Below are 27,989 nucleotides of genomic sequence, written 5' to 3'. Positions count from 1 at the left end.
TCTTAAAATATTACAAGGATCTTAGTAATATTGTAATATCAGAGTAAAATCATTTTAAAGTCACCCATCTTCGAGGAAATGTAATGGAGGATGTAAGATGCATGCTTATACATCCATGTTAAGACGTTTAAGTGTATTTTTGTTTGACTTGACCCTGTGTGAGTTCGTGTTAAACACTGTAGGGGGCAGCAGAGCGTGTGGCGTAATTTCTGCCGTTAATATCCGTGAAGAAGAAGAAGAATCTGAAAACGGAAGTGGAGTTTTCCGGTGTCCTTGTGTGAGAGAGAGGCGACTGCTGCAGACGGATTATAAAGATGAACAAACACATATTTGTAAGTTTATTTTCTACTTAAAGTTGCGTTTCTATTGTAGAATTATCACGTAAGTAATTAGGCAGATGTACGGTCTGGAAATCAATGACGAAAAGAAAAGCGCGGTTACAAACTGATAGCTAGGGGTCAAAGTCAGGTAACGTTGGGATGCCGCCGGAAGAGTTAGCATTAGCTTAGCTTCCGTGATAGTTTAACGAGCATTTTCTCGCCTCTAGCCGGTTATATTTGATGTAAATATGATGTAACATTAAACATGTTAATGGCGGGTTCAGTGTGCCGTCCTTGTCCTCCTGTGTGTGATGACTTTGCTGGTTTTTTTGCTGTTTCCAGGCACTCCAGCAGGTGGCGCGGCGGACCATCTCCAGCTCCGCCCGCAGACAGGTTGACAACAAAGTCCCACAGAAACAGAAGCTGTTTCAGGTAAAACAACAATAAACTGCTTAAATTACTTCTATCCCAGCTACATTATAAGACGCTCTTTTACCATGTAACGTCTCCCTTTTGTATGACATAAGAGCGGAGATACACGTTATACTAATACGTGGCTTTGACGAGCCTCAGATGTGTTGTCGCAGACTTTTTCTTCCCATTTAAAGAAAATAATAATGCACTTTGTAGTTATAGCGTCTGTAATCTCAACTAGTACAGTGGTTTAAAGGTCCAGTGTGTAGGATTTAGTGGCATCTAGCGTTGAACTTGCAGTTTGCAATCATTTGAATACCATCACCTTCTCATTCCAAGCGTGTAGGGAAAACTACGGTTTGTCCGTTCTGGGCTACTGTAGAAACATGGCGGTGCAACATGGCGGCCTCCATGGAAGGGGACCCGCTCCTCTGTAGATAAAAACGGCTTATTCTAAGGTAATGAAAACACGATGATTCTTACTTTCAACCGATTAAACACTAATGAAAACATACTTATAAATACCTTTTGATGCTAAGTTAACAGTAGCCAAAGTCTTCCCACATGTGCGACTCTGGGAACAAGTACTGTGCGAATATGTATGAAGCGTCTAGCCCCATTTGTGACCTCAGCCCTGGGCGATTAAAACCAACAAAATGAGCTAATGAAGTATTTGTGTTACAGATATCAGTGGTTTGAGCTCATGTAATGTATCATTTTATGTGAATTTGCTTATGTGAATTTGTCGTAGAAAAGGTTTCAGTCGTAGTCATCTGGACACTGTTTTCAGTAACAAGACGTTTCGGCTCCCATCCGGAAGTCATTCTCAATTGTGAAAAAATGGAACGGGAACTCAGAAATGTAAGCTACTCTGTGTTACATAAGCCCCGCCCTCAGGAAGGAGTCTACCTGAGTATCTGTTAATAGCTAGTTTCACCTGAAACTGACCTAATTGTTTCCATGATGGCCCAGTAATCAGTATTCAGGCCTATAAATAAAATTGTTAAATATGCCTGATTGCTGATTAATCATGGCCTGATTTCAGCTGAAACTAGTTAGAGTAATCAACAGATACTCAGGTAGACTCCTTCCTGAGGGCGGGCTTTATGTAAACTGACCTAATAGTTTCCATGATGGCCCAGTCAGCAATCAGGCATATTTAACAATTTTATTTATAGGCCTGAATACTGATTAATCATGGAACAATTAGAGTTTCAGGTGAAACTAGCTATTAACAGATACTCAGGTAGACTCCTTCCTGAGGGCGGGGCTTATGTAACACAGAGTAGCTTAAATTTCTGAGTTCCCGGTCCATTTTTTCACAATTGATAATGACTTCCAGATGGGAGCCGAAACGTCTTGATTCTGAAAACAGTGTCCAGATGACTACGACTGAAACCTTTTCTACGATGGAACACTCCTGGACGATTGAGGGACTACACCGTCTTATGTGAATTTGCCATAACATGATATATATACAGCATTAGAAGATATCCTTATTAATATGACAATGATTTTAGCCATATTACCAATGTTACTCCATGATTCAGTCACATAGTGTCTGCTTTGCAAAATAATTAAAACATCATTGCTGTTATCCAGCAGCAGGTTACATCTTCAGTGGTGTTTTGTGATCTCACGGTTGTCTACTGTCTGCCCTGAATCATAGTCTGTCTGCCCAGGATGAAACCAATGTTTCAATCCAAAATTTCCACCGACTGCACCGCTATCGTCCAGACCTGCCGCAGGCTAGTAAACGATGTTAATGCACATTCTCACAAAGGCAAACGTTTCATCATCGTTCTGGGCAGACAGTAGACATCTGCGAGATCACACAAGTATCTTTGAACATCCAAACAGCTGCTGGATGACAGGTAAAAAATATATCGCTTTGATATTTTTCCCCCTGAGGTTTGTGTAGGGAACGCTATGTAACAAAATCACAAGGCAACATACAAAGTGCTGCTGAGGTCACAAATAAGGGTTTTGTTGCGCCATCAACTTGCTGTGAAAGTGGGACCTTTGATCTAATCATGGTGAAAACAGATGTCTCAATAGTGACTTAATTTTAATGAAGCTGTACTGGAGTAGTTCAAGTAGTTCAAATCATTTTTAGATTTCATGCTGCCACATAATGACTAAGCCGTAGCCTCATGAATGTAAGGGTTTTGGGAAATGTTGCCTCTTATAGCCCCTGAAAATCCAAATAAAGGATTTCAAACTTGTCTTGAAAGGTTTTCAGAAACACAGTGAATAAATAAGAACACAAACTAAGAATCTTTTAAAGGCTAAAAGCAGACACGTTTAATGACTTTTTCCTTTGATGAGGTCAAGTAGCAAATACGTCCCCATTCTGTGGCGTTTAGAGAGATCAAACCTTGAAAATATGAGGCAGAAAATCTGCCACTGCAAGAAGAACTACCCTGCTATAGTTTCATACACGTTTGAGTGTTGATGGCTCAATTTTTGCACATTCACTGTGCGGTTCTCCAGACAGGAAGTGGTTTGAATTTCATATTTCAATTTGAGAAAATATAAGAGTTTCATAAATATACACGACTGTATATTCCACATGCTGAATGGTGCATGTTTTCATTTCTTTAGCAGTGGTTCTTCTCATGAAGCCCAGTCATTTTTAGCTCCAAAGATAAGTAGCCAGTATGTGAAAGCAATCTAACTGAGTGGAGTACTAATTATGCATGTTATACTGTGTGTTTGACGTGCAGTGAATTAAATTCCTAAATACAGTACTTATTGAGCTTCATTGCTTTATCAGTAGTGATTCTCACTTAAGGAATTGTAGGAATTGATGTTGAGCAAGGCTGCGAAGTAGATCATAGTATCTGCTGCTGCTTTCACAGCTCAGGCAGCCAGATGTCACCACTGCTTGTGTTCAAATGAAGATGAACTCTTGGATGATTTAACCAGCGGCCAAAGTGTCTCGTAGACTAAACAAACTAGTTTTATGCCTGGTTTGTTCTCCTACGTTGCTGATGACTGCTGAAATATGCTTTTTAAAACCTTCAGTGATTGAATCCAGTCTGCATGATGAACTGTAGCAGCTAAAAGCTACACAGACCGTTTGGGGGATTTGCCTGTTTGTCAGCTTACCCTGAAGGCGATGACAGAGTTGGCAGGAAAAACCAGACAAGAGCTCTGAATCACTAGAAGGTCCCTTTTCAAAAAATCTCTAATGGGGGCACTGCTGCTGTTAAAAGTCAGTAAGTTGACCAAGGATGCAAATTTCCAAAAGGTCAGTTTAGTCTTAGAGGATAGTGTAAGTGCTATAACATTATCATGATCGAAGAATTTTGGCTTTGATACCAATATTAAGTTAGAATACATTTGATACTCAGACTTGCACTCAATAACTGAATTACTGTAAAGGAAATTGATCAATTGTACATGTTAAGATTGGTGTCAGTAACCTGATTTACCCAATAATCTGAGTTTAAGCACAGTTTGTTTTGATAATTAGATTCACATCTAGAAGGAAAGACGAATGGTACGTGACGTGAAACACTGTCGGTGTTCGTTAGTTTGTTTTGTGCTCTACTCCATCGACATAAAATTAAAATAGAAGGCTGACATTTTATTTTTTTTGGGTCAACAAATCCCACGAAAAGCCCCAAACCGACAGCGTTTAGACTACCTCTCAATTAGGCTTGGGCAGTATCTGTTTTTTCTTACCTTCCTGATATTTCACCGGGGTATACGGTAAGTGACGGCATTTGTGTAAAGAAATAAATAACGTAAAAGCTGAGCTGCTGCTGATTAACGTTGTCAAAAATATCGATACTTGGATACTTTTTCGCCCCACGTGTTTAAAATGATACGATCTCCGTTAATTATGAATTCGATAGTATCGAAGCTATTAAAAAAATATTTCAACCCAAGGCTGCACAGATGAAACTACGGGGAAGAAAATCAACTGGTCCTCAATATGTGTTCACTGACTTTTTTTCTGTACCAAGGCTGTATGCAGGTAAATTTAAAAAATTATCCTATTTTCTTTGCCTAGGATTTTTAAAAAAAATTTTGCCGTGGTATCGTAAAAGGTACTGAGTGTCGTTTTTTTATATTAGTATTGTATTGAAGCTTAAAATTCAACCTCACTAGTGATAGAAGTCATACTAGCATCTACGACATTGTCTAGCCTACAGAGGTGTGTGTGGATACCGAGTGAACGGAGATGATGTGCACGCAGCTTCGGCCGCGTTGACTGGCTCGCGTTTATCATCAGGACTAAACCCAAAATACTGGTCCTGTAACGTTATCCCCACCGCTCGCAGTCGCCATCTTTCTCAGCTCAGCTGCCTGTTCCACTGCATCACCTCAATACAGCGTCTCCTTATCAGTTTATTAGAAAGCGGAGCGTCTGTATTTTTGACTTTATTGAAAATCATACCTTCAGGATTTCTAAATACCCTGGAATACCACAACGCCCTGATACCGCCCAAGCCTGCTCTCAGTACTTTCTGACTTCCTGTCTGTGGCTCTCAGCTCCGAGCCCACTGGTTCCTACTGAAGATGTAAATCTTTAAAAACACCTCACAAATATACGCTCGCCGGCCCCTTCCTTAGGTACACCTGTACAACGTAACCAATCCCAACAGCTCTGCCATGAGTTCTGCTTTTCCAAAGCTTATCGTTTTTCAATTTTTGTTGACACTACCAGAAAGGTAATAATTCTACTTTATATTCTCGACAGTAACTTAACTCGACAGTACATGCACCACTACTTATTACTTATATTATTACATTGTATTATTATACTGTATTATCATCATCAGCCGGTAAACCCACTTGGTACTTCACACTTATTTTATCTTATACTTATACCCACCTGGTACTTAATTTATTTTCTGACCTGTTTTTATAGTTTTTATAGTGTATTGTATTATATTTTTTGCTAGTACTTTCTCCTGTGTGCACTGACGTAAAGGCGAGCTGCTGTAACAAAGAGTTTCCCTTCGGGGATCAATAAAGAATTTCTGATTCTGATATTTATTAGTGAGGTCGTAGTGGGTGGTGGTGTTGTCCTGGAGTGCATTGTGTTAGGGCTGCAACCAGAATATTATCGAAATCGCAATATGGCCAAGTGCAATATCCAAATCGCAGAAGCTGCAATTATTTGATTAAGGTAAAATGTGTGACAAAACATTATAATGAAGTAATGTGGTGCTGCAGAGATGATCTGGACTACAAATCTTGATCCAGATGTGAGAAAACATGTTTGTTTGGTAACAAATGTCACATCATCATGACCAAGAGCTGCGACCACATCACACCTGGTTCAGCCTCTTTACATCGGCTCCCTGTTGGTTTCAGGACTGATTTTAAGATCTTGTTGATTACTTTTAAGGCTCTTCATGGCTCCAGATTATATTTTAGACCTTGTAATCCCTTATGAACCTTCACGTAGTCTGAGATCTTCGGGCAGGGGTCTCCTGTCTGTTCCTGAGTCCAGGATGGAAACTAAGGGGGACAGAGCTTTGGCCATCAGGGCCCCGAGGCTCTGGAACAACCTGCCCGAAGACATCAGGCTGTCAGAGTCTTCGTTTAAGTCTCGTCTCAAAACACATTTTTATCTGAAAGCAGATCCTGATCTTACCTGAACTGGTTGTTTATTTTACTGTTTACTTAATTGCTTTTGTGTATTTTGTGTTTTATTTCTTTATATTTCGTCATTCACTGTGGTATTTTATTTCTCTTGTCGTGAAGCAAGTGCTCTATAAATAAAGTTTTATTATTTTTATTATCATGATTTTAAGTTTTTTCAGTGAAAATTTAAAATTGTGATGCAAAAATGATCATTCCCACTAATCGTGAATCATGTCGCGATTGTAATATTTGTCAAAATAATCGCAATATGAATTTATTTTTATTTTTAAACCATTTCATGCGGCCCTACATTATATTGGCAGGTGTTTCTAATATTCTGGCCCGGTCATGTATGGAAATGGATTGGCCAAAATATTAGGAACACTTCAATATAATGCAGTCCAGTTCAACACCACTGCAAACTACAACTACAACCTCTGTGTCCTCAAAACAGACCTTTTTTAAAATAATCTCCAGGGATTTTTGACACCTGCTGTACTCTTTGTTGACGCTCACTTTCCCCATAACCCTCAAACACCCTTCACTGTTGGTTGGAGTTATTTTTTTCGTATTTTCAGGGGATTTTCAGTCTGCACATATACACCGTTTGGACGTGATGTTGAGGGGAGAAAACAGGAAATCTGGTCAACGTTAAAACATTTTATGAATTAGGTGTGAAATCCAGTAAGTCATTGTAACAGTGCTTCAGTGCCATCTGTTGAAGTTTTCCAACGTGTTTCTCACCTGCAGGAGGATAACGGGATGCCGATTCACTTAAAAGGAGGCACCTTCGACGCTCTGCTGTACAGAACAACGATGGTCCTCACCGTCCTGGGTGAGAAAATCCTTCTCTGCTTAGAACTCGTCAACGTCCTTTCCCGCAGAATTGTTCACTTATAATTTCTCTAAAAGTTGAGCTCGCGAGCCAGAAACGTCGACACCACAGTTAAAAGAAAAGCGACGAGGAAGGTGAGCTCTTCGCGCAGACGCTGGAATCGGCTTCACAGTTAGTGCAGTTATCGCAAGGTCTCTTCCACTGCAGGAACTTAACGAGCCGCAACTTAACGTCGTCTCTGATTCTGCTTTTGTTTCCACCGCTCTCCCCCCGCTCTGGGGACGAGTTCCTGGAACTAAACCAACGGTTGTTAAATCTAACTGTTCGATATCATGTCCCACTAACCAGACTTGTTTTCCTTTTTTCAGGAACGGGGTACGTTGTGTATGAACTGGTGAAGGCAGCGTTCCCTCAGAAGAAATAATGACTCAGTTACAGCTTCCATTTTAGAAACAGGCCAGCTGATCTATGTTGTGTAAAAAGATGATAATCCTCCGTCTGTGCCGGTCTGCGTGTTTCCTGTCATGGAGAGATATTGTTTCATGTTCATGGGATCAATATTTATTTCTTGTACTCTTTCTGATGACCTGAGGATCAATAAAAAAATGCCTCTCATGACCAAAACCTGTTGATGGGCCTTTCTCTGATGAATGAATTTGTTTACATACTGTCTTTAAATACACTGTTACATGGAAGAAGGTCCAACTATGGGATGTTCTTCTGTGGTCTGAGCACGAAGAAGGTTATTGATTAATACAGCTTTAAAGTCCCGTAATGATCCAGAACTCGGCTTCATTGAGACGATTTCTTTAGTACAAAGTAGTTCTAATGAAAACTGTGTACAGCAAATAGAAATAATACAGAAATATGAATATAAACGAACACTGAACAGCGATATTGTACCGTTGTCCCTTTTACATTTTACGTTGGCTTTGGGAAAGCGTGCAAATGCAATTCTGCTTGAGGTGCCACAAAAGGCTTTGAATGACCCGAAGCTGCCCTGTGGAGCTTTCTGGTAAACACAAAGTTATGTTTACGTTCACTGTTACTCACCAAAACTCATTGTGTGTATCCAAACAAACGTTCTGAAGGCTTTTCCTTCCTCACAAAACGTTTGCAAGGCTGATATTTTAGAAGGAATGAGTATCGCGTTGTGCACGTGCGTCCTCGTCCTCGTGCACGAGACAAACAAAACGGGGACCCGCTCATATCCAAAGGGCCACCAGAGGCTACCTTTAAGTGAGCCAGCACTGCAGCAAGTTACCGTAATTTAACAGTTAAAGGGTCTTTGCACCCAAATTACAAAACACTTTCTCTCTCACTTGTGTGAGGCATCGTCCATGCAGATAGTTTTTAGTTTTGTTTGTCGAGGTTTTGAGATATTTGTCTCTAAAACTCTGCTTCAGTACAATAGCAGTGAATAGAAATAATAATTGTGGAGCTCGCAGCGCTGAAAATGTACTTTTAAATGTGGACGACAATCAGAACAATCACAGTTTTCACTGGGACTACTTTCCACCAAAGAAATAGTCCCTGTGAAAACAGTTGAGTGTGTTCTGTATACACACTGATGACACGTGCTCAGTAATGTTAGTGGGAATTTAGGAAGAGGAGGAGGCATTAGCTTGATTCTCATTTTTAGAGTAATTTAAATGTGACATTTGTTCAAGCTAAAACATTAAATTAACTTAAAGTATAATACTAATAAAGTATTTGGTGTATGTCCACCAGAATCACTCTGGTGCCAGTTTATTAACTGCACCGAGCTAAAACTAATGCAATCTAATACAACAGTGCGGAAATAAATCCTCCCTTCACGAAGGTTATAATGTTTAAATGCTGAAACTGTTTGAGACGCGTTGATTCGACTGTGTGGTCATTTTGGAGGATGTAGTTTGCAGTAAAAGTACTAACACCACACTGTAAAAATACTCTATTACAAGTAAAAGTCCTACATTGAGAATGTTACTTAAGTAAAAGTATTATCAGGAAAATGTTAAAGTATCAAAAGTAAAAGTACTTAATGCAGAAAAATGCCCCCAGTGAGTGTGTATAGTATATTTAATGATATATATATATATATATATATATACTATTATATAGTGTATTATTAGATTATTATTATTCCTGCATTCATGTTTAAGCAGTATTTTTCTCTTGCAGTTGGTTGAGGTGGAGCTATTTTTGGGCTGCACTTAATGATATTTTCGTTATGCGTCTTTAATGCACTGTACTACAGCACTTGAGGAAATGTACTTCGTTACCTTGGTAACAAGAGAGAAAATGTACAAATTTAAATACTAGTAATTAGTAATTTGGGTGAGCTGACCCTTTTAGAACAAATCACGAGACAAATTGTGAATGCATCACATAAACCTTCAGAGTGCTGTATAGAAATAAGCTAGAAATGTGGTGTTAATGAACGTATCCTGTTCTCTTTTCAGCAGTTTTACAATCATGATACATTTAACAGTTAATGCCACATTTTTCAATCTTGCCACACAGTATACATTTGGTGCCAAACCGTGAGAGAATATTTTAAAAATTATTGCTTCAAGTAAATGTTTCATAATGTCTGTACTAAAGCAGGAGCAACACTGAACTTTTCCTGTGTGCATGTTCAGTTTCCGTCACTAGAGGGCGACATTTACAAAGGAATCAGCTGAGACTCGGAGGTTGGCTCACATAATGAACTCCCCATAATTAGTGTTCAGGGCTTAATGCTCTTCAACAACATACTCTGTCCTAAACCTGGCTATATGTACATAATCACGTCCTGTTATGAGCTTTGCTACAACAGAAAACAGAAATCTTCCAGAACAGGAATGCTTCATTTGGCAAATACCTCGTGTTCATCTATATTTTGTGTCTTTGGGTGGATTCTTCTTCTTCTGCTGTCTGTTTTAATTTGATTCGGAGTGAAGGAGGAGACAGCCCCGGGCCTGTTCTGCTGTCAGCCCACACCCACCGCAGAGAAAGTTAACACTTTAAAGTAACCGCACGAGCTGCAGCTCTTCCATCTACTCGCAAAGAAAAGCCCATACACTCCTCAGGAATCTGCTGTGTGAGCGAGCACGCTTCTGATTGGACGAGACGGTCCCCGCTACCTGCCAACCGAAAAAAAAAAACAAACAAACCTCTCTTCTGATGATTTTGTAAAGATTTATGAGAAATTGAACTGATAACCAGCGGAGACATGAGCGAGCTGAAGGGCTGCAGAGGGCCACCAGGGGGCCACCAGGGGGCCACCAGGGGGCGCCTGTCATCATTCAGCTGTTTAAACTTTGTGGCTTTGATGACTGATGACAGATTACTGAGATGCCACACGTGAATTTGTCATTTTGATGCACAAATTTTGGAGTACGACAACAAAGTTTTGAGATTTTGGGGCTCTGTGCCACATTTTGTATTATGACTAATAAGAGACTTACACAAAATATTGGGATTTTGATAAATTTGCACAAATCAAACTGTCAGATTTTGTGGGCGCTCTGCTAAATATTGTGATATAGAGGTGCTACAAGTTTGGGGATTATAACAGTTGCTTTTACAAATTTGGAGACACTAAAACGTTTCACCAATTGTGGGATTCTATGAAATAAATATTGGGGGTGCCATAGTAAATTTGGGAATTTGATTGAGCCTAACACACGCGATTATGAGAAAGGAATACCGGGGGCACAGTGCCACATTTGGAGGTACTACAACAATTTCTGGGTGATGAGATTTTGGGGGCACTACACCAAATGTTGGCATTTTGATGCATGATCAACATATTTTGTGGTATTCGGAACCAAATTTGGACGATGACCTTGGACGAATTTGGGAAATACAACAAAATCAGGGAGTCGGTGTTGTAAAATTGTAATCTCCTTTACCTCTTGTATTTGCGCTTTCAGTACGACTCTGTACAGAATGAGTATTGTTAAAGATTTGGGCAGGATTCATTTGAGTAACTTTAATTGTGAAAACTGTTGCTGCTTCATCAAATCCTGCCGAGGACCCCAGAAACGTGTGCTCCGTCCCTGGAAGCCGGAATGATGCATTAAAAAGGAAAATACAGATTGGGGGTTTAGTTTAATATGTAATATTTTCCCATTGATTCACGAAATGAAAAAGGAGGTAAAAGCCTCTGTCACTTTCCCCCTGATCGAGGAAAGTGACCTCCCACTGATCCCCCTCTTCCCGAAAAGCAGATCTGCGCTGCTGTCTCCTTGCGGCCAAGACGCACAGAAGCCCTCCATCACCGGAAAGGAATGCAGAAAACTATGTAAAAGTTTCCGAGTGTGTGTGCTCGTCCATGTGTGTGTGTCTCCTAGCGCTTTGAGAGGTTACACATCATTTTTTGGCCCGGCTGGATGTCGTAAGAGCTCGCGGCGGGGCATGCAGAGCTGGGAGCAGCCCCCCTGTTAAGTAGCAGATTGTGTGGAGAGTCTTCCCACTTGGAAAGAGGCTCGCCGACGCGTCTGGGAACCAAAAACCCGCGGAGCTCTCTGACTTCAACACCGGACCACCTCACTCTCCCTTTTGTCAGGTTGGGGGTCTACAACAGAGACTTAAACCTTTTTTCATTTTTTAATTTCTTGAACCAAACCAAACCAATTCTACAGTCTCCTCTATAGGTCAGTTCTGCATGATTGTATTTTTATTTTTTTGCAGTTTCAGGTGATTTATTTGAGTTCCACGTGATAATATGATAAGACTATATAATTTCTTGCTAGTCAGGTTTTAAAGTCTGTTTTATTTACAGACTTTATTATCTCTAATATTCGAGTTATCATCCAATTTCAATCGGGATATTTCGAGAAACGCGTGGACTATTTCTTGTCATTGCGGTGCGTAATTGCGCACGGCGCCAGGATTTGATGCTCGGTTATTCTGAACTGTGGAAAGACTTTCTCTCCGTTAGAGTGGGTTTATCTCTTCAGCAGAAATATCAGATACTGAATTGGACGCTTTGCAGTCTAATTGCACCATAATTTATGTTGCTTTAGGAAGGAAAAACGGAGTCTAACGCAGAGAGAGAAGACACATTTGCCTTTGTGCGCCTTTATTCTAACAGGTTTTCCATGATATTAGATCTTTATCTTTATTATATCGTCTGCATTGGTTAGAAGCTGTTAAGTTATGGATTTTTGGACTTTATTCATTCATACATATAAAGTCTGTCATATAATATTTTTGGGGCTTTCTGGGGAGCAGTTTTTTGACTCTGTTAAATATTCCTACCCTGAAAGCTGCGTTTTCTGGTGGCTTTTAAAAGCAACTAATTGATACTAGATGTCGATTAAAATGATAATAGATTTACACGAGGCAGGTGATGGAGCTCTGATGTTCACATTCGGGTTGCTTAAAGGTCTTGTGAAGCCCTGAGGCTGCTGCGGGACTGATGTTGAAAGGTCTAACCGCCTCCTTCGTTCCTCTCGCAGCTTCATTCATGTGCTGCTGAGCCAGAGGAACTGAAGATGAAGAGCAGGCTGCCTCTGGCGGTGGTTGCCCTCCTGGCACTGCTGCTGTCCTCCTCTCAGGCCCAGGATCAAGGTAAAGCCGCTCCTCCTCCTCCTCCTCCTTCTCTCTGTGATCCAACACATCTGACTTCAACTCCTCTCACCTCTGCCTTTTCTCTGCCTGCAGTGTGTAGCTACATATTTAGTCTGAATAAAAAAAATCACACAGAGAAAGCAAATGCGTGTGTTTGTGAATTGATTTGTTTGAACTGATTTCAGCCTCAGTGTAACCTTTGACTGATGATTTTTCTTTTCACTCCAATAATTCTAGTTTCCTACAGGAATTCGGAAGATTTCCTCTTGAAGAGAAAAATATGCTCCACTTCAAATATCTGGTTTGAATTTACTGAAAGGAGCTTTTTTTTTTCCAAACCAGTAGCACTTTTGAAGTGGTTTTTGCCATGAATGTAACTTACTTAGAGCAGTGATGTAGCAGAGAAAGTACAATAAAACATGGCCTCCAGTTGGCATTAAGGCTTCGCTATGAAAAAAAAAAAGTTATATTGTTAAAAGCTTACTTATTTTGCTTTTCTCCCAAAAACTCCAGCAGTCTGGTGTTTCTTTATGCCACTGATTTACGTCTATCGGCCTTGAAGGACAGTAATCTGTCTTAAAAACTATCCTTAAGACAAATAAACCAGAAAATACATTTATTTTAAAGTATTTTAGCCTCTAGTGAATCCCGTGAGGCTGTAGAGCTGAAATAAATGTCTGTCTGTTGGTTAAGTGGGGCATCGTTCCATCCTCAGACAGATGTAGTTTGATCTGTTTTACACCAGGAGGGGCCCTTGCTCAAAATCTACTATCTTTTACTGTAGCCTACATTTCTCCAGTTTCAACAAAGAAAAAAACCCAGACGGCACGTGGCCAAGTTTCCTCCCTACGTCCTTTCTCCTGATGGAACGGAAAGACAAAATATGAGTTTCACATTATTTTCCAGAGGTTTTAGAGGATAGGAGAGGCGACACTCTGCTCCTCTACGCCTCTGGATTTTCTCTCAGAATAAAAGAAATACAGCAAAATCGCAATCAAATCAACAGGAGGAGGAGACTCTTTCTTTTCTCTCCTTTCAGGAGAGTCTCTGACCTCCTGTGACCCCCTTTAATGTCCCAGCGGGGCCCTCGCTGCCTCTCCAGAAGTCCCGGCATCGTAATAGGGTCATATATATTCTACCGTGTGGAATAGTTTGACAAGTTGGGGCCGGAGTTAAAGGCACAAACACCTTGAAGAGAAAAGACTCTGAACAGGAAGGCCTCTGCTCTAAACTGTCACATTTCAGGTGAAAAATGACAAAATAAAAGCAGTTTAGAGCAGAGGCCTGGATGCCGAAAGCCTCAAAGAAAAGCTCCACAGCCTTGACGTGAGTGTGGATGGTGTGTGTTTGCACAAGTGCGTGTGTCCCTCTGGTTTAAGAGCGTGGGTAGTTTTTGGCCGTTTGGAAACAGAAGCAGCAGCCCGCGGCCCTTGAATTGATTCACCAGGTTGGTGGTTCCTCCATTTTTGACGTCCTGTAACCCTCCCGGTCAAGCCCTGACCAGGTCAGCTGATCCTGAGTCTTGGCTTTACGACAATATTTTACAATGATATTCTTCACTCCCACACTAACAGATAAACTGGTTGGCGGTCTAGAAAGAAAAGCTGATAGATACCGTAATCTTTAAACTCTAGCTAGATTATATGTTGTATAAATACGTTTCTGTTTTCTTTCTTTGAGGTATTTTAGCTACACTGCGTTGTGTGTTTCTGCAGTACTTCAGAAGAATCTGTGCAGCTGCAAAGTTTCATAAAATGAGCACAAACTCTGGAGCTCAGATTACTGTAGATTAACGTTCCTCCAGCATGAAAAGATTAAGAATTAGACGCAGTGTTTCCACCTGTTTGTTACACGAAGAGGTCAGATAATGTTTCAGTTTATGAAACAAGTGTTTGGTAAAAGATTTTGAAAGTAAAGTGTCTAAAACTTGAAGATATCCAGTACAGGGGTGGGCAAACTCTGGATTGATAAATCAAGTATCAATACTAAGTCTTGTTTTGAGTATCGATATCAGTAGGATCCATACCAATAAGAAAATTGATCTTTCTCATTCTACGTTGTAGCTATTTTATTATCATAGAGGAGATAAACTGTCTCTTTCATCGTCATCTTCCAATGTGACGTTAGATTGTGAACACTGACTGTTAGTGTGCAACAATCAGCATTTTTGCTATCTGCCATTATAAACCTGTGTTTTATATAATTAAGTAATTAACAGAGAATAGTAAAAAGAACCCCTCAGCCACCAGAGCGCCCCCCACTGATCTATTTTAATGTGAAAGGACTTCTTCATGTTAATCCTTTCTTGCTGGAAAAACTGATTTTTCTTTCGAGCTCATTATTTACCTCCGAAAGCATCGAGCCCATTTAGAACCGGCTGGTAGTTATTAGCTAATCTTGTCATTAAGATTCTTTAACTTGTTTAATTGTAGATCTTTGAGTTATTGTCTATTTATTTTAAGATCCTATTTAAGAGATTAAGATTAAAATCTCAAAGTCAAGCGAGTTTTATCCAATAAGGTAGTCGGTGCATGATATCAGTCAAGATTTTTAGGTAGGCGATGTTTTATTATGTTTTATTTGTATTAGTTTATGATGTTGTTCTCCACCCCAACCTGAAGAATATCATTTTAAAATATTTAAAAAAAAAAATCTGTGGTCCCTCGTGTACATGGAAACTTTTTGTCCGTTGCTCCAAGTTGTTGTAAACAACTTTTCATGTACACATGCATGATCCTCAATGTCAGTGATCACAAGTTAAACTTTAATATGTTTGCACTTTTATCTTGTTTGTTGGTTAACGTCACAAAGACCAGAGGTTCTTAAATTATTGTCCAGATCCTAAAAGGATTCTTGGAGTGTAAGTTGGAGGGTAACTTTCTGACAAAAGTTGGGGAAAGATTCTGTGATTAAATTCTTTAAAATTTTGGGTCTGGAGCTGACGTAGTTTAAGAACCTCTGGTGGAGATTTTTGGAAACGTAAGCAGAAAAAAAGATGTACACATGTCTTCACTGACAGTGTGTATTCTTTTATGAGGTTTGCAATGGAGACGATGAAAGTGATCAATCAGATCTTTATCCATTGTATAATCAATACTGCAGAGTTTCATCAGATTTGTGTGTTTTTGTTGTTTGTCAATTCAACATCATGAGTTGGATTGAGGTCATGGACAGTCTGCTGGATGTCAGCCAGTCCATGTTGTAACTTATTATCTTTTAACTAAGTGGCTGGTGATTTCCAGCCAAAGAGATAATTGGATACAAACCGCAAAAAAACGTGCTGGTTATCTGTGACCCGTATGGAAGCACAGAAAGGCCATAACAAGTAAACTTTTATAAGCAACTACATACCTGATTGTGAAATCCAACCACTACTGAATACTTAACGTTCAAATTTCAACACCACTGAGTTTATATTATTGAAATATTTTACTCTTAAAAACCGTCCATTTTTCCCCCTCATTGAACTTTCCAAAGGCCACATTTTGCGCTTTCAAAAACTTGATTTCTTTCTCTAAATTGTCCAATATTTTAAAGAACTAATATTCAGTTGTTCAAATTGAATTTCTGGATCAAAAACTTAAAGTTAATTTAAAAAAAAAAAAAAAAATCATGTTGTTTTCTGGGATGTAACTGACAGAACGTAACCTGATTGGACGAAGGTCTAATTGATACCATTAAGGCTTGATTGCTTCTCCTCGGTAGCCTGGGTGTCTAACTTTGGTGTCCGAATTTAACTTTTTGACTTGCATTTTTTTTAATATGGGACACTTCAGTTGACAATTCAAAGCACATTAATTCAGATAGATCGTTTTCACAGTAAAATATCTCAGTGCTATAAATATATATACAATAGTTCATCATTTTTACAATTAGGTATATAGTTGCCTGTAAAATTCAAATATGCCTATCTTTGCTTTCGTAAACTCGGCCACATCCAAATTTCCAGTTTGCATCTTCCCGTCCTGTTTATGTTTCCTCCTTGAATGCCCTAAACTGTAGGAAGGTATTGTTGTGTTGTTTTGTTGTGTTTGTTCAGTGTGTTGCTTGAGTTGTTGACTGTGGCTACTGGCCACACAAGCTCAAACGGAGGTCATTTTTCCCCCCCAAAATGGCTTCCCTCACATCTCGTAGTTTAGTTCGTCTTGTGTTGTTTGCTCCAACAGTGAACTTGTCAAACTTCAAACCTGGAAGTGTTGACTGTTGGGAAACCCCTTTTATACTTAACATTATAATACATTCACCTCCTAAAGCTGCAGGATTAACTGTGTTTACCTTTTCCTCTTCGCAGTCGACCCTCCGTCAGATTTGAGGTTCAAGATTTTAAATGAGAACACAGTGCAAATGATCTGGAGCAGACCACGGTCCACGATACAGGGCTACAGAATACAAGTGACCTCAGACACAGGTGGGTGCTCATTAAATCTGCGAGTTATGTCCTGTCGAGCCCGTAACATTACAAGTGTCATAAAATCTCTTAGACATCAACCTGCCCGGCAAGACTCAACACTCCCCGCAATTATCTGGAAATTTCTGCAGACACATGTTTGGCTCCAGGAGCTCTAATGATAAAAAAGTGGGGGGGAAAGAAAAACATTATCATTGCAATGGAAAATTGTCAGCATTAGTTTAGCTCAGGAGTGTAGCTATCACATCCGTCATAGTTCATTAAACAGCTGAGATGGTTTTTAAAAAAAACAAAACAGCTAAGATTCATATCAGCTACCTCTACATTTAACTCAATTTCTGAACCTACGGCCAAAAGTTTGTGTCCACATACTTTTGTGTGCTTTCGTCTGGGGGTGTTTTTCCCTTAGTAGAAGAGAAATCTTAATGCTACAGTATACAATAATATTTTAGTGTGCTTCCAACTTTGTGGCACCAGTTTGGGAAAGGCCTTCTCCTGTTTCAACATGACAATGCCGGCCATGCACAAAGCCAGGAGCTGGTTGCAACAGCTTTCTTGGAAGTTCAAACTTGGTCTAGTTATAACTAGTTATAAGTGTCTACTAAGTGGAGATTTACGCATTACAAGTACCACGCAGAGTAGTTCTTACATAGAGATTAGTTGCTACTAATTATGTACACCCAGTAACTGCTAGGTGTAACTGTTACGTACTGTTAGCTAACTGAACCAGCTAACTGTCAGAACTAACATTAGCTTGCATATTTAACGTTACATTTATTAAGTGCCTAACTGTTACGTTCTATTAGCTAACTTAACTAGCAAACTGACAGAGCTAACGGTAGCTTGCGTAATTTATATTACAATAAACTAGCTAACTGACAGAACTAATGTTAACTTGCATATCAGTATCAGTAACTGTCAGGTGTAACTGTTACGTACTGTTAGCTAACTGAACCAGGTAACTGTCAGAACTAACGTTAGCTTGCATATTTAACGTTACATTTAATAAATGCCTGACTGTTACGTTCTGTTAGCTAACTTAACTAGCTACCTGACAAAGCTAACGGTAGCTTGCATATTTATATTACATTAAACAACTGTCAGGTGTAACTGTTGCGTACTGTTAGCTAACTGAACCAGGTAACTGACAGAACTAATGTTAGCTTGCATATTTCACGTTACAATTATTAAGTGCCTGAATGTTACGTTCTGTTAGCTAACTTAACTAGCTAACTGACAGAGCTAACGGTAGCTTGCGTATTTATATTACATTAAACTAGCTAACTGACAGAACTAATGTTAACTTGCATATCAGTATCAATAAATGGTCCCAACATATAACTCCCCCTAAAACCACCATTGTTTGTGTTTTTACATTTTTGTTTTTGTACAGATAAAAAAATAAATATAGATACAATTAATTAGTGCGCATTAGAGGTGTTGGTAGGTGGAGAGAGCCAGGCTAACTGTTTCCCTTTTCATCCTGTCTTTATGCTAAGCTAGGCTAACCATGTCCTGATTCCAGCTCCATACTTAACACACAGATATGAGATTGATATCAATCACTCTTGGAAAGAAAGCAAACAAGAGTATTTCCCAAAATGTTGAACTACCTTAATCTTAAAATCCCTTATTTCTTACTTTGAGGGTCTATTAAGAGGTCTTTAATGTGCCTTTAAACCACACATGCCATTAAACCACAAAAGTAATTCAGTATATTTCAATTAAATTAATTAAAGTTACTTAAAATATTAAAATTTTCAATTGTCATACTGAGTATAAGTGAGGACTTGAGTTGTTATTTAATGGACTTTGTACAAATTTAATGGGTCTTTTCATATTAATAACCCTGTAAACTCTCTTAACTAGTAGAATCAAAAAACCTGTTGACTATTTGAAGTGAAAGCGTTTTTAATAAATAATTACACTTGACTTAAGGAAAACATTGGGTATTTAAGGGTTAAAATAATGTGTTTTGAGTCATAGTAATGCGGAAAGTTTTCATTAAATTGAATCATACTGTTGTTGTGTGTTTACATGGCTCCTCCAGTCCTCAGGTCAACAGTCGGAATCAGGTTTTTCTGAATCCCTGTTTTGACTCTTGGAGAAATGAAGTAATGCAATAGTTTCCTAATGGCTTCCCTCTGATTCTGTGCATTCTTGTAGAAGAACCAACAAAAGAATTTACTCTGCCTGAATCTGCGACTAAGACCTCCATCTCAGACCTGAGTCCACATGTGGATTATGTCGTAACGATATCTGCGTACTACGGATCAGAGGAGAGTCTGCCCATCACCGGCCAGATCACACGTGAGTCCCCGAGTGTGTGTGTGTGTGTGTGTGTGTGTGTGTGTGTGTGTGGGTGGGTATTACTAATGTTGTGGGGACATGAATCTGTTTACACAGTAACATTGTGGGGACTCGCCTTTCTAATGGGAATAATGTAAATAATTACATTTTAGGGTGAAGACTTGGTTTAAGGTTAGGGTAAAGTTAGGTTAAATTGAGGTAAGGGTTAGTTTTAGGCAAGTAGTGGTTATGGTTAGGGTTAGGGTAAGTCTCCAGGGAATGAATGTCAGTCAATGTAATGTCACCAAAAGGGATGGAAACACGACTGTGTGTGTGTGTGTGTGTAAATTAACACCAGACATCCAACCAAATGCTCGTAAAGTTTATCTTCAGCTGGTCTAGTTTGGCAGGAAGTCACCATGATGACAACGACCTGCTTCAGCCTAAAACCCAAACTGGCACCTAAAGGCCCCATACACTGAGCGGACAAAGTAACAGGAACACCTGACAATGTATTACAGACCAGAGTGTGTTTCTGTTATTTTGTCCACCCTCTGCATTATTTGGTTTTACAGTACAAGTACAACTCGTTTTCAAATAAATGTAGTCGAGAAAACAGTCTCACCACCATTTAGTAGCTGTTCTTGAGCTTTTGATCACATCACATCATCTTCATCACCATGTTCAAATTTCCTTTATTTATTTTTTTTGAGCACTTTGACTCCTCATTGATCTTGGCTTCAACGCCAAAAGGGATCCATTTATGTGTGTATGACATTCAAAATGAACAAAGACAGTTTTCAGCTTTGCAAATGTTTGAAAGTTGTTGACTGAAAGCCTGATTGGACAGATTTCAGTAATTCTGCAGCACAGGGAGCCAATCAGGACAAAGTCCAGCTGTGATGCATTTCCTGTGTGGAGACAAAAAGCCATTCATTTACATTTAACCAGTCGAATTCAGTCAAATTTTAAGAAAGTCATCATCAAACATCTTTTATATTGTTTTCCAAAATGAGACTAGTTGGATTTTAAGACAACACAGACAAGAAGTGCAAAAAAAAAAAAAAAAAATTTTATATATTCAATTCTGTGACAACTTGGCAAACTCCAGCTGCTGATGAAGATCATGTAAATGCTCCAGAACAGCTACTAAATGGACCTCGTGGTGAGATTGTTTTCTCAACTGATGTTTCCAAAGTCAAGAATGAACTTTGAACCTCAATATTTGGATTTATTCTTACATTAAATGTAAATTTAAAGCAGATATTGAATTTTGGGATGACCTTTAGATAATACCAAATAAGATAGCCGGTTAGTTAGACTTTATGAGCTTTATTGTCTACAATGTGGCCTCATGACTTTCATCATAAATTAAAAAGACAAAACAATCATGAGGAACAAGACATCAACAGCATGATTTCAAGGGGTGTTTTCAAAATAAAAATCTTTATTAAATATAGAAGGGATTGGGTGCAAGATTAACATGATGGGTCACAAGACAATTTAAAAAAAAAAATTAAAATTATTTCTTCTTACTTTCGCCAAATGTTTTGCTTTATTCTTGTGAAAAATTGGGGCCTCTGAAGATACTTCAAATTAAGAAAAATCATTCTTTGGTCGAACTGTTCACAATTCATGTCCACAGTCACAGGTTAATTTGAAAAGTTCACAAGACAAAAGGTTGGGGACCACTGACGCACAAAGAGGCAAAGCATTCAGTCTTCCAACTGCGGATAAGATAAGAGCAGTTGCAGCAGGTTAAAAGACACAAAAGTCCAGTAAAAGTCTCATTTGACATTACATATGGATCAGTAAACGAGTAGTGACCCAGATTTCCAGCAGCGAGTGAAGTCTTCACTAATGTAATGGCAGCAGTTTGGTGGGGACGCCTGCTTGGCACCGCCGCAAACACTGATGATCTGAGAAACCCTCCGAGCTCCAGAGATTCCCTGGAAATCTGTCAGAAACAATGACATCAACTCGTTAGTTTCGCCATTTGGGAGCTGGTTTTGCACGTTTGTTGTATCCAAGAGGAGGAAATGTTGCACAAAAAACCCTCAGGTGAGAGAAGAAATCTCATGTATGGAAACAAAACATGGGGTTCGGTCCAGTTTGAGCGGTCTGCTGTTTGTTGAAGAAAAACAGTGACAGTTACTGACGGAAAATGGCTCGTAACATGACATTAAAATGAAGATTGGGGTTTTTCGAAGATACTTTCAACAACAGGATAGATTATCTGAATTGCCTGTAACCTTTGTAATTACATGATTGTGTTATTGTGTTTCAGTTGAGTCAAGTGGCAGCATAAGAGAAACTTCCAGGAAACCAGACCCTTCAGCTTCAGTCAGTAAGTCCTTTTGTTCATTCATTTTAAACCTTAATTTGACGAGGGGTTTCACTCACTGCTAAGATAATGAGTCACGAACCTCCAACTCTTCGCTGTACCTCGACTTTTCCACTTTTAGTTTTTTCTTCCTCACTGCTGGGCAGTGTCCATCAGTGTGAGCTCAGCAGCGAAGGGAGGCTCCTACCACACAACACCCCATTGTATAGCAATAATCAGAATTAGGCCCCCATAAATCTCTGAAGTATTCGGTCATTGGTTTGGTCCCCTGACGGCAAATTATGCCAATGTGGAGGAAGCTGCACATGCTCAGTGCGGGGGTCGTAGGTGGGGCGGGAGGCTGCTATTGGAGTTGGGGGAGCGAGCTCAGAGGAGCCCAGCCCTGAAGTGCTGAGAGAAGTGGAAACCATTACAGATGCTGATTTACAAGAGCGCTGCTGCTGCTGCCCTGGCCCAGTTCTGCAGACGATGACGAGCTTGTGCTGATTTTTCCTTCTTTTCATGAGAGGAAAGTCACAAGGAAACTTCCAGAAAGCAGGGCGAAGCTTAGAGTCCTGTGCCTCTACCTACAACAGGTACAGTTTGATTCAACATCCAGTGTGACCGAACAGCTGTTTAAGGATTCTTAAACAACCAGAAAATAATGACTAATGAGCTTCAAACACACTGAGTTGATTTGGGAAAACTAGTCAAACGTTCATGTTGAGTAATACAGAGCTTTTATGACATGAAACACATTATCACATTAAATGGGATCAAAGTCACATCAACATTAAGCACGTACAGTACGTTTCCAGGTTCTCATCTGACCGTGAAACCAACTTGCCAGAACCTTGATTCTGCAATTACATTATAGTGTTAAGATCCGGTTAAGTTTAGGCTAATAAAAGTGCCACATGCTCTCAAACTTAAGTGTAAACTTAAGCAGATCACGAGTTTCATCCTCCGGGGACCATGAATCTCTATACCAAATTTCATGGCAATCCATCCCATAGTTGTTGAGATGATTCAGTCTGGAACCAAAGTGGTGGAACGACCGACGGACATTGCCGTCTCATAAAGCCACGCGTGGCTGAAAATATACTTACCATACAGAGTCAATCAGAAATAATTACTGACTCAGTTCTTTCTTCAGTTGAGTCCTCTATTTGAGAATTTACAGTAAATAGTTAAAGTCATCAAAACGAATGACCTGCAAAACCTAATGTTCGTTGCTGGAATGAAACTGGAGGTGAATCCCATTTTTCTGGCGTATTGCGAACTTAAACTAACTTAAACTTAACTAAAATGTGTTTTTATGTGACTTAAAATGAGTTATGCATTTATTCACGATCTTAGACTCAGCCATTTTAGACTTTAGAGGTGGGTATTTTTTTAAATCTACTGAGATCTAAATTTCAGAAGTGCCCTTATGCACTATGTTCATTTTACCTTTTTTTCCTCTCTCTCTCTATTTCCGGTCCTCTCCTCCACTCCCTCCTCGCTTTTTTTCCCAGAATGCTCTTTCAGTGCCATCGCCGATGTGGTGTTCTTGGTGGACGACTCCTGGAGCATGGGCAGGCCGAACTTCGAACACATCCGCAACTTTATTTCAACGATGGTCGGCGCCTTTCAGATCGGAGAGGACAAAACCCGGGTGGGCGTGGTCCAGTACAGCAGCGACGCCAGAGCAGAGTTCAACCTGAACAGACACCTGACCCTCTCGGCGCTGCTCAAGGCCATCGGCTCGCTGCCGTCCAAAGGAGGGGACACCATGACAGGTACGTTGTTAATGTCTTTTAATGTTAGATTTTTACAGTTTTCTATTTTCACCTCAGTTTAGTTTCTGTTACTGTAATTATTATTATTAATATTATAAATGCTCTTCTTAACAATGGTACATTTTCCTGTTTATTTCTCATAACTTAATATTAAATTTTAAAACATTTATACAGTTTAAAAAAATATATTTTACTTTTTATTCTTGTGTGTGCAAGAAACAATAAATCATGACTTTTTCAAAATATTTAATTTTATTAATTAATTAATGTTTTTGGCCCACATTGTTTCGTAATGACAAATGAAATTAAATTAGTTGAAATAATGACCCCAAAGTGTTTTCTTAAAGCTCATTAATCATGTAAGGTTTACAATGAATTTCTGATTTACTAATTTTTATATTTCAGTTTTAGCAGCACAAGTTTATTGGCATGTTAGATCTAGACCAAACTGGTTTCAGTCTACACAACGACAGCAGCATTGAGTGCAGGTTTTCTAAATCAAAATGTTGCTATTTTGCTCATTATTTTGTATTTTGCATCAAATGAAGATCAGAGAATATTTAACTTAATGTTTCTTTTTTTCCTTTATTTTCAAATTCAATTCACAAAATCAATCTGATAAGGTTTTCACAAGCATTTCTCTTTAAAAATGAAGACCACCAGCAGTTAGGTCAGTCTGTCATAATGTTCTCCTACTACTTAGTGACTCTAATCAAGTGTTAAACCTACACTTTGTAGCAGACACTTTTTGGCTGTGCATCATTTGCCCGTCTCGTTGCTCCAGGCCGTGCCCTCGACTACGTTCTGAAAAACACTTTCACCGAAGCGGCCGGCGCCAGGAAGGGTTTTCCCAAAGTGCTGGTGATCATCACAGATGGCAAATCTGAGGATCCAGTGGAGAGTTACGCCAAGCAGCTCAGGAGCAGGGGGGTGGAGATCTTTGTCCTCGGTACGTAGCCAGAACAAGTTTATTACATTCCACATCTTACATTTTCCATCCGTATTTAATGCTTTTAGCTGTTGTTCGTAACAAAAGCAGCTTGTGATGCTGTAATAACAGAAGGTGAAATTCCTACAACATTAACATTACAAGCGAGTGATAGCATGTTTTATGTATGTTTACGCTCGGGCTACACTGTCAGACTTTCCACAATCTTAGGATGGAGAAACAGAAGTGGGCTGTTGCTATGGTGTTAAAGAGGGCTGGTGGTTAAATAATAACAGCTCATCTTCTACGGTCTCTGAAAACAGGTCACTGATAAAAAAACTAGCTTAGTGAAATATGAACTATGCTCTCAGTTTCTGCAGGAGAAGCTGGTCACACACAGGAAGTACTTTTATACAGACCTCATGAGCCAGCATGTCTCTGGATGTTATCCAGGATTAAAGAGGATTTTAAAGGGTTGAGGGTGTTGGGAGTTTTTTCAAATCACAAAAGAGGTCGGCTTCATTTCAGCTGAAGTTAAAGCTACGAAAGGAAGCAGAAATAAAGAGAAATAAAGAAGAAAGAAAAGACAGAAAGAACAATGCCAGCAATATTTTATGTTATCTTATGCTCAAAGTTTATGTAAAAACCTAATCTATCTAAAAAGAAGAATATTTCCCTCTGCAATGCAGTGGAGGAAAAGTAGAAAGTCTCAAAAATGGAAATAATCAAGTAAAGAACTGCACTGAAGTACAGTATTGGAGTAAAAGTACCTTGTTACTTTCCCCTTCTGTTCAGAAAGTTCACATTGATATTTGACTGAGTCGAACTCTGAATAAACTATATTCTGTAATGGCTTACAGTTTTGGTAATAGTGTCAAAGTGTTACAAAAGAATATAGGATTGTAAAACTCACCAGTCTTAAAATGGAGTCCAACCAGTTTCATATTTACTGCTCATGCTGTCAGACTTTCCAGCCAGAGTAGAATAAAAACGTCGAGGCTTGGCGTTTTAGCTGACGATTGGTGGAGAATCCAGCTGGAGAACTTTTTATATACGTAGAAAACAAATGTTTCACTTCACGTCTTTATAGATTGCTCGTTTCATTCGGTATTTACAAACCTGGAGCAAAGTCACCCTTTACCTCTGACACAGTAATCCTCACATGATGCCAGTGGCTTTACAACGACTGCTGTGAATTCACTGATGTCCCTAAATATGGCAGGCAGTGACAATCACAATGGTAGCAATGGAACAATTTTCCCTGTTTTCATAAATTATCGTATACTGTGCAAACTGTCCGTTTTAGGGATCCAACAGGCCGATGAAAAGGAGATGAAGCTAATGGCCTCCACCCCTTACGGAAGTCACATCTATAATGTCGGCAACTTTAACATGATCAAGAATGTGCAGAAAAAGCTCATTACTAAGGTGTGCGCTGGTGTCGACGATCAACTCAGCTCACTCGTCAGCGGGGAAGAAGGTGAGATGTGGTAAAAACGACTTTTAAACCTGGTGTCCCTGGAGTTTATAGTGGGAAAAAAATGGACACATCACATCAGTCTCAAACGTTTTCAATTTTGTTTTCAAAGTTTTCCATCTTCTGTCTTCTGTTGCCCCTTTGCACATTATCTTAAAGGAGTAGTTCAACATTTTGGGAAATACACTCATTCGCTTTCTTGTCGGGAGTAAGATGAGAAGATCAATACCACTCTCATGCTGTACGCTAAATATCAAGCTACAGCCAGCAGCCGGTTAGCTTAGCTTAGAATTTAGACTACTATTTGGAAACAGGGGGAAACAGCTAGCCTGGCTCTGTCCATAGGTAACACCTACCAGCACCTCTAAAGCTTTCTTATTAACATGTTCTACATGTATGTAGTTAGTTTAATAATACATCTTTGGACAGAGCCAGGCCAGCTGTTTCCCCTTGTTTCCAGTCTTTGTACCATCTGCTGCCTCAAGTTTTATAATTAATGCACAGACTTAAGAGTGGTATCAATCTTCTCTATCTGAAAAAAAAGCATGTTTCATGTTCTATTTAGTTTTGATATATAATATGTCATAATCTGATTTTCATCATTCAATCATTAACTGTTTTGCCTGATTGTCATCGGTTTTTTTAAAGCAAACATGAACATTTTTTTTCAATTATGAACCAAAATAACAAACCATAAATCTACTCTTGCTCTGCACCAACACAGTCGAAACAAATTTGTGTTCATTTATTGCACAATGAGATTCAGATAATACTATAATTCTGATTCTGACTCTGATTTTTTGCAGTCGTTGAGCCGGCCTCTAACCTCCAAGTGCTGGAGGTGGCCTCAAAGTCCATACGTCTGACCTGGGACGCCTCTATTGGAGAGGTTTCCGGATACAAGGTGCAGATGATCCCCATGATGACCGGCAGCAAGCGGCAGGAACTGTACCTGGGCCCGGCCCAGAGCTCGGTGGTGATCAGAGACCTTTCTCCAGACACAGAGTACCAGATCAGTCTGTATGCCCTGAAGGGCCTGACACCCAGCGAGCCCATCACGGTCATGCAGAAGACAGAGCCAGTTAAAGTATCACTGGGTGAGTACAACACAATGATACTAAAATTTCCCAACTAGTCCATTTTTTTTTTTTGTAAATTTATGATTTATGGAGGTTCTTCCATTAGTCATCATTAAACTTTCTGTAAATGTATCAATAATGCAGAGGATCCTCTGCTTGAGTGGGTGGGGCAGCAGGTCACTTTACAGAAATAGTTCAACATTTTGTAAAATATGCTTATTCGCTTTTTGCTGAGAGTTAGATGAGAAGATCAATACTACTCTCATGTCGTGCGATAGGTATGGAGCTAGAGCCTGGAGGCAATTAGCTTAGCTTACTTAGCTCCCTCTAAAACCACAAATTGTTGTTTATACATCTCTGTTTTTTTACAGATTAAACAAACAAGATACAGCGCAGTAATTAGCAAAGTTTAGGGGTGTAGGTAGACATATTTTTGAACTTCAGACAAAGTCACGCTAGCTGTTTTCCCTGCTTCCAGTCTTTATGCTAAGCTAAGCTAATTGCTTTCCAGCTGTAGCTCCATACTGATAAAATCAAAAATCCTTATCATCAGCACCACAAACCAACACTGGTCAAACCTGATGCTGTGTTTGTGTCATATGAGAGTTAACATAATCACTAGCTTGTAAATACAATTCACACCAAGACTTAATTACAACTTGGAACCTCAGATATCTGAAAGCTCCTCCGACTTGGCTCTCAATAATATTTAGTGCCTAAAAAGGCAAACAAACATGGACGTCTCACATCAACCAAAGTCCGCGTTCAAGGAACTGAAATGCAATTTTAATGGATATAGTACTATTCTGGCAAAGCACAATATGTTTCAGGTATAATTTCCAGTATCAGTGTGTCTCTTATTGTCTTCAGCCTTTGGTTTGCCAACAAACAAGACACACTAAGGATGAAAATTCTCAGAATATAAGTGAACAGCCATAGATATATTTTAATGTGCTATCACTGAAGCTAGTCAGTTACAACTTTGTATTG

General features: G+C 39.4%; 2 protein-coding genes across 9 annotated transcripts in view; both read left to right on the top strand.

The window, feature by feature from the left end:
• Positions 1-190: 190 nt before the first annotated feature.
• On the top strand, positions 191-7,797 carry LOC122863117 (cytochrome c oxidase subunit 7A2, mitochondrial). Its single transcript, XM_044169254.1, has 4 exons — positions 191-332; positions 663-752; positions 7,089-7,173; positions 7,542-7,797. The coding sequence occupies exons 1-4, from the start codon at positions 315-317 to the stop codon at positions 7,595-7,597; spliced, it is 249 nt and encodes an 82-aa protein (XP_044025189.1). The 5' UTR covers positions 191-314; the 3' UTR covers positions 7,598-7,797.
• Positions 7,798-11,434: 3,637 nt separating this feature from the next.
• Positions 11,435-27,989, top strand: part of col12a1b (collagen, type XII, alpha 1b) — a 150,708-nt gene continuing 134,153 nt past the window's right edge. For 3 of the 8 annotated variants that reach the window (XM_044169246.1, XM_044169245.1, XM_044169243.1), the window contains exons 1-9: positions 11,436-11,795; positions 12,603-12,714; positions 17,006-17,122; positions 19,289-19,432; positions 21,699-21,758; positions 23,252-23,515; positions 24,300-24,464; positions 25,750-25,923; positions 26,727-27,017. In XM_044169246.1, coding sequence (XP_044025181.1) covers positions 12,639-12,714; positions 17,006-17,122; positions 19,289-19,432; positions 21,699-21,758; positions 23,252-23,515; positions 24,300-24,464; positions 25,750-25,923; positions 26,727-27,017 — 1,291 coding nt within the window. In that variant the 5' untranslated portion in view covers positions 11,436-11,795; positions 12,603-12,638. Of the gene's footprint in view, positions 11,796-12,602; positions 12,715-17,005; positions 17,123-19,288; positions 19,433-21,698; positions 21,759-23,251; positions 23,516-24,299; positions 24,465-25,749; positions 25,924-26,726; positions 27,018-27,989 lie in introns of all 8 variants that reach the window. The other 5 variants (XM_044169248.1, XM_044169244.1, XM_044169247.1 and 2 more) reach the window with 5 other exon arrangements.

Source organism: Siniperca chuatsi, linkage group LG16 (genome assembly GCF_020085105.1).
Source record: "Siniperca chuatsi isolate FFG_IHB_CAS linkage group LG16, ASM2008510v1, whole genome shotgun sequence".
NCBI classification, from domain to species: Eukaryota; Metazoa; Chordata; class Actinopteri; order Centrarchiformes; family Sinipercidae; genus Siniperca; species Siniperca chuatsi.
This window is presented reverse-complemented; position numbering and strand designations above follow the sequence as displayed.

Coding starts and splice junctions, on each gene's coding strand:
- LOC122863117 (XM_044169254.1), top strand. Junction 753..7,088: donor AGAAACAGAAGCTGTTTCAG/GTAAAACAACAA, acceptor TCTCACCTGCAG/GAGGATAACGGGATGCCGAT. Junction 7,174..7,541: donor GATGGTCCTCACCGTCCTGG/GTGAGAAAATCC, acceptor TCCTTTTTTCAG/GAACGGGGTACGTTGTGTAT.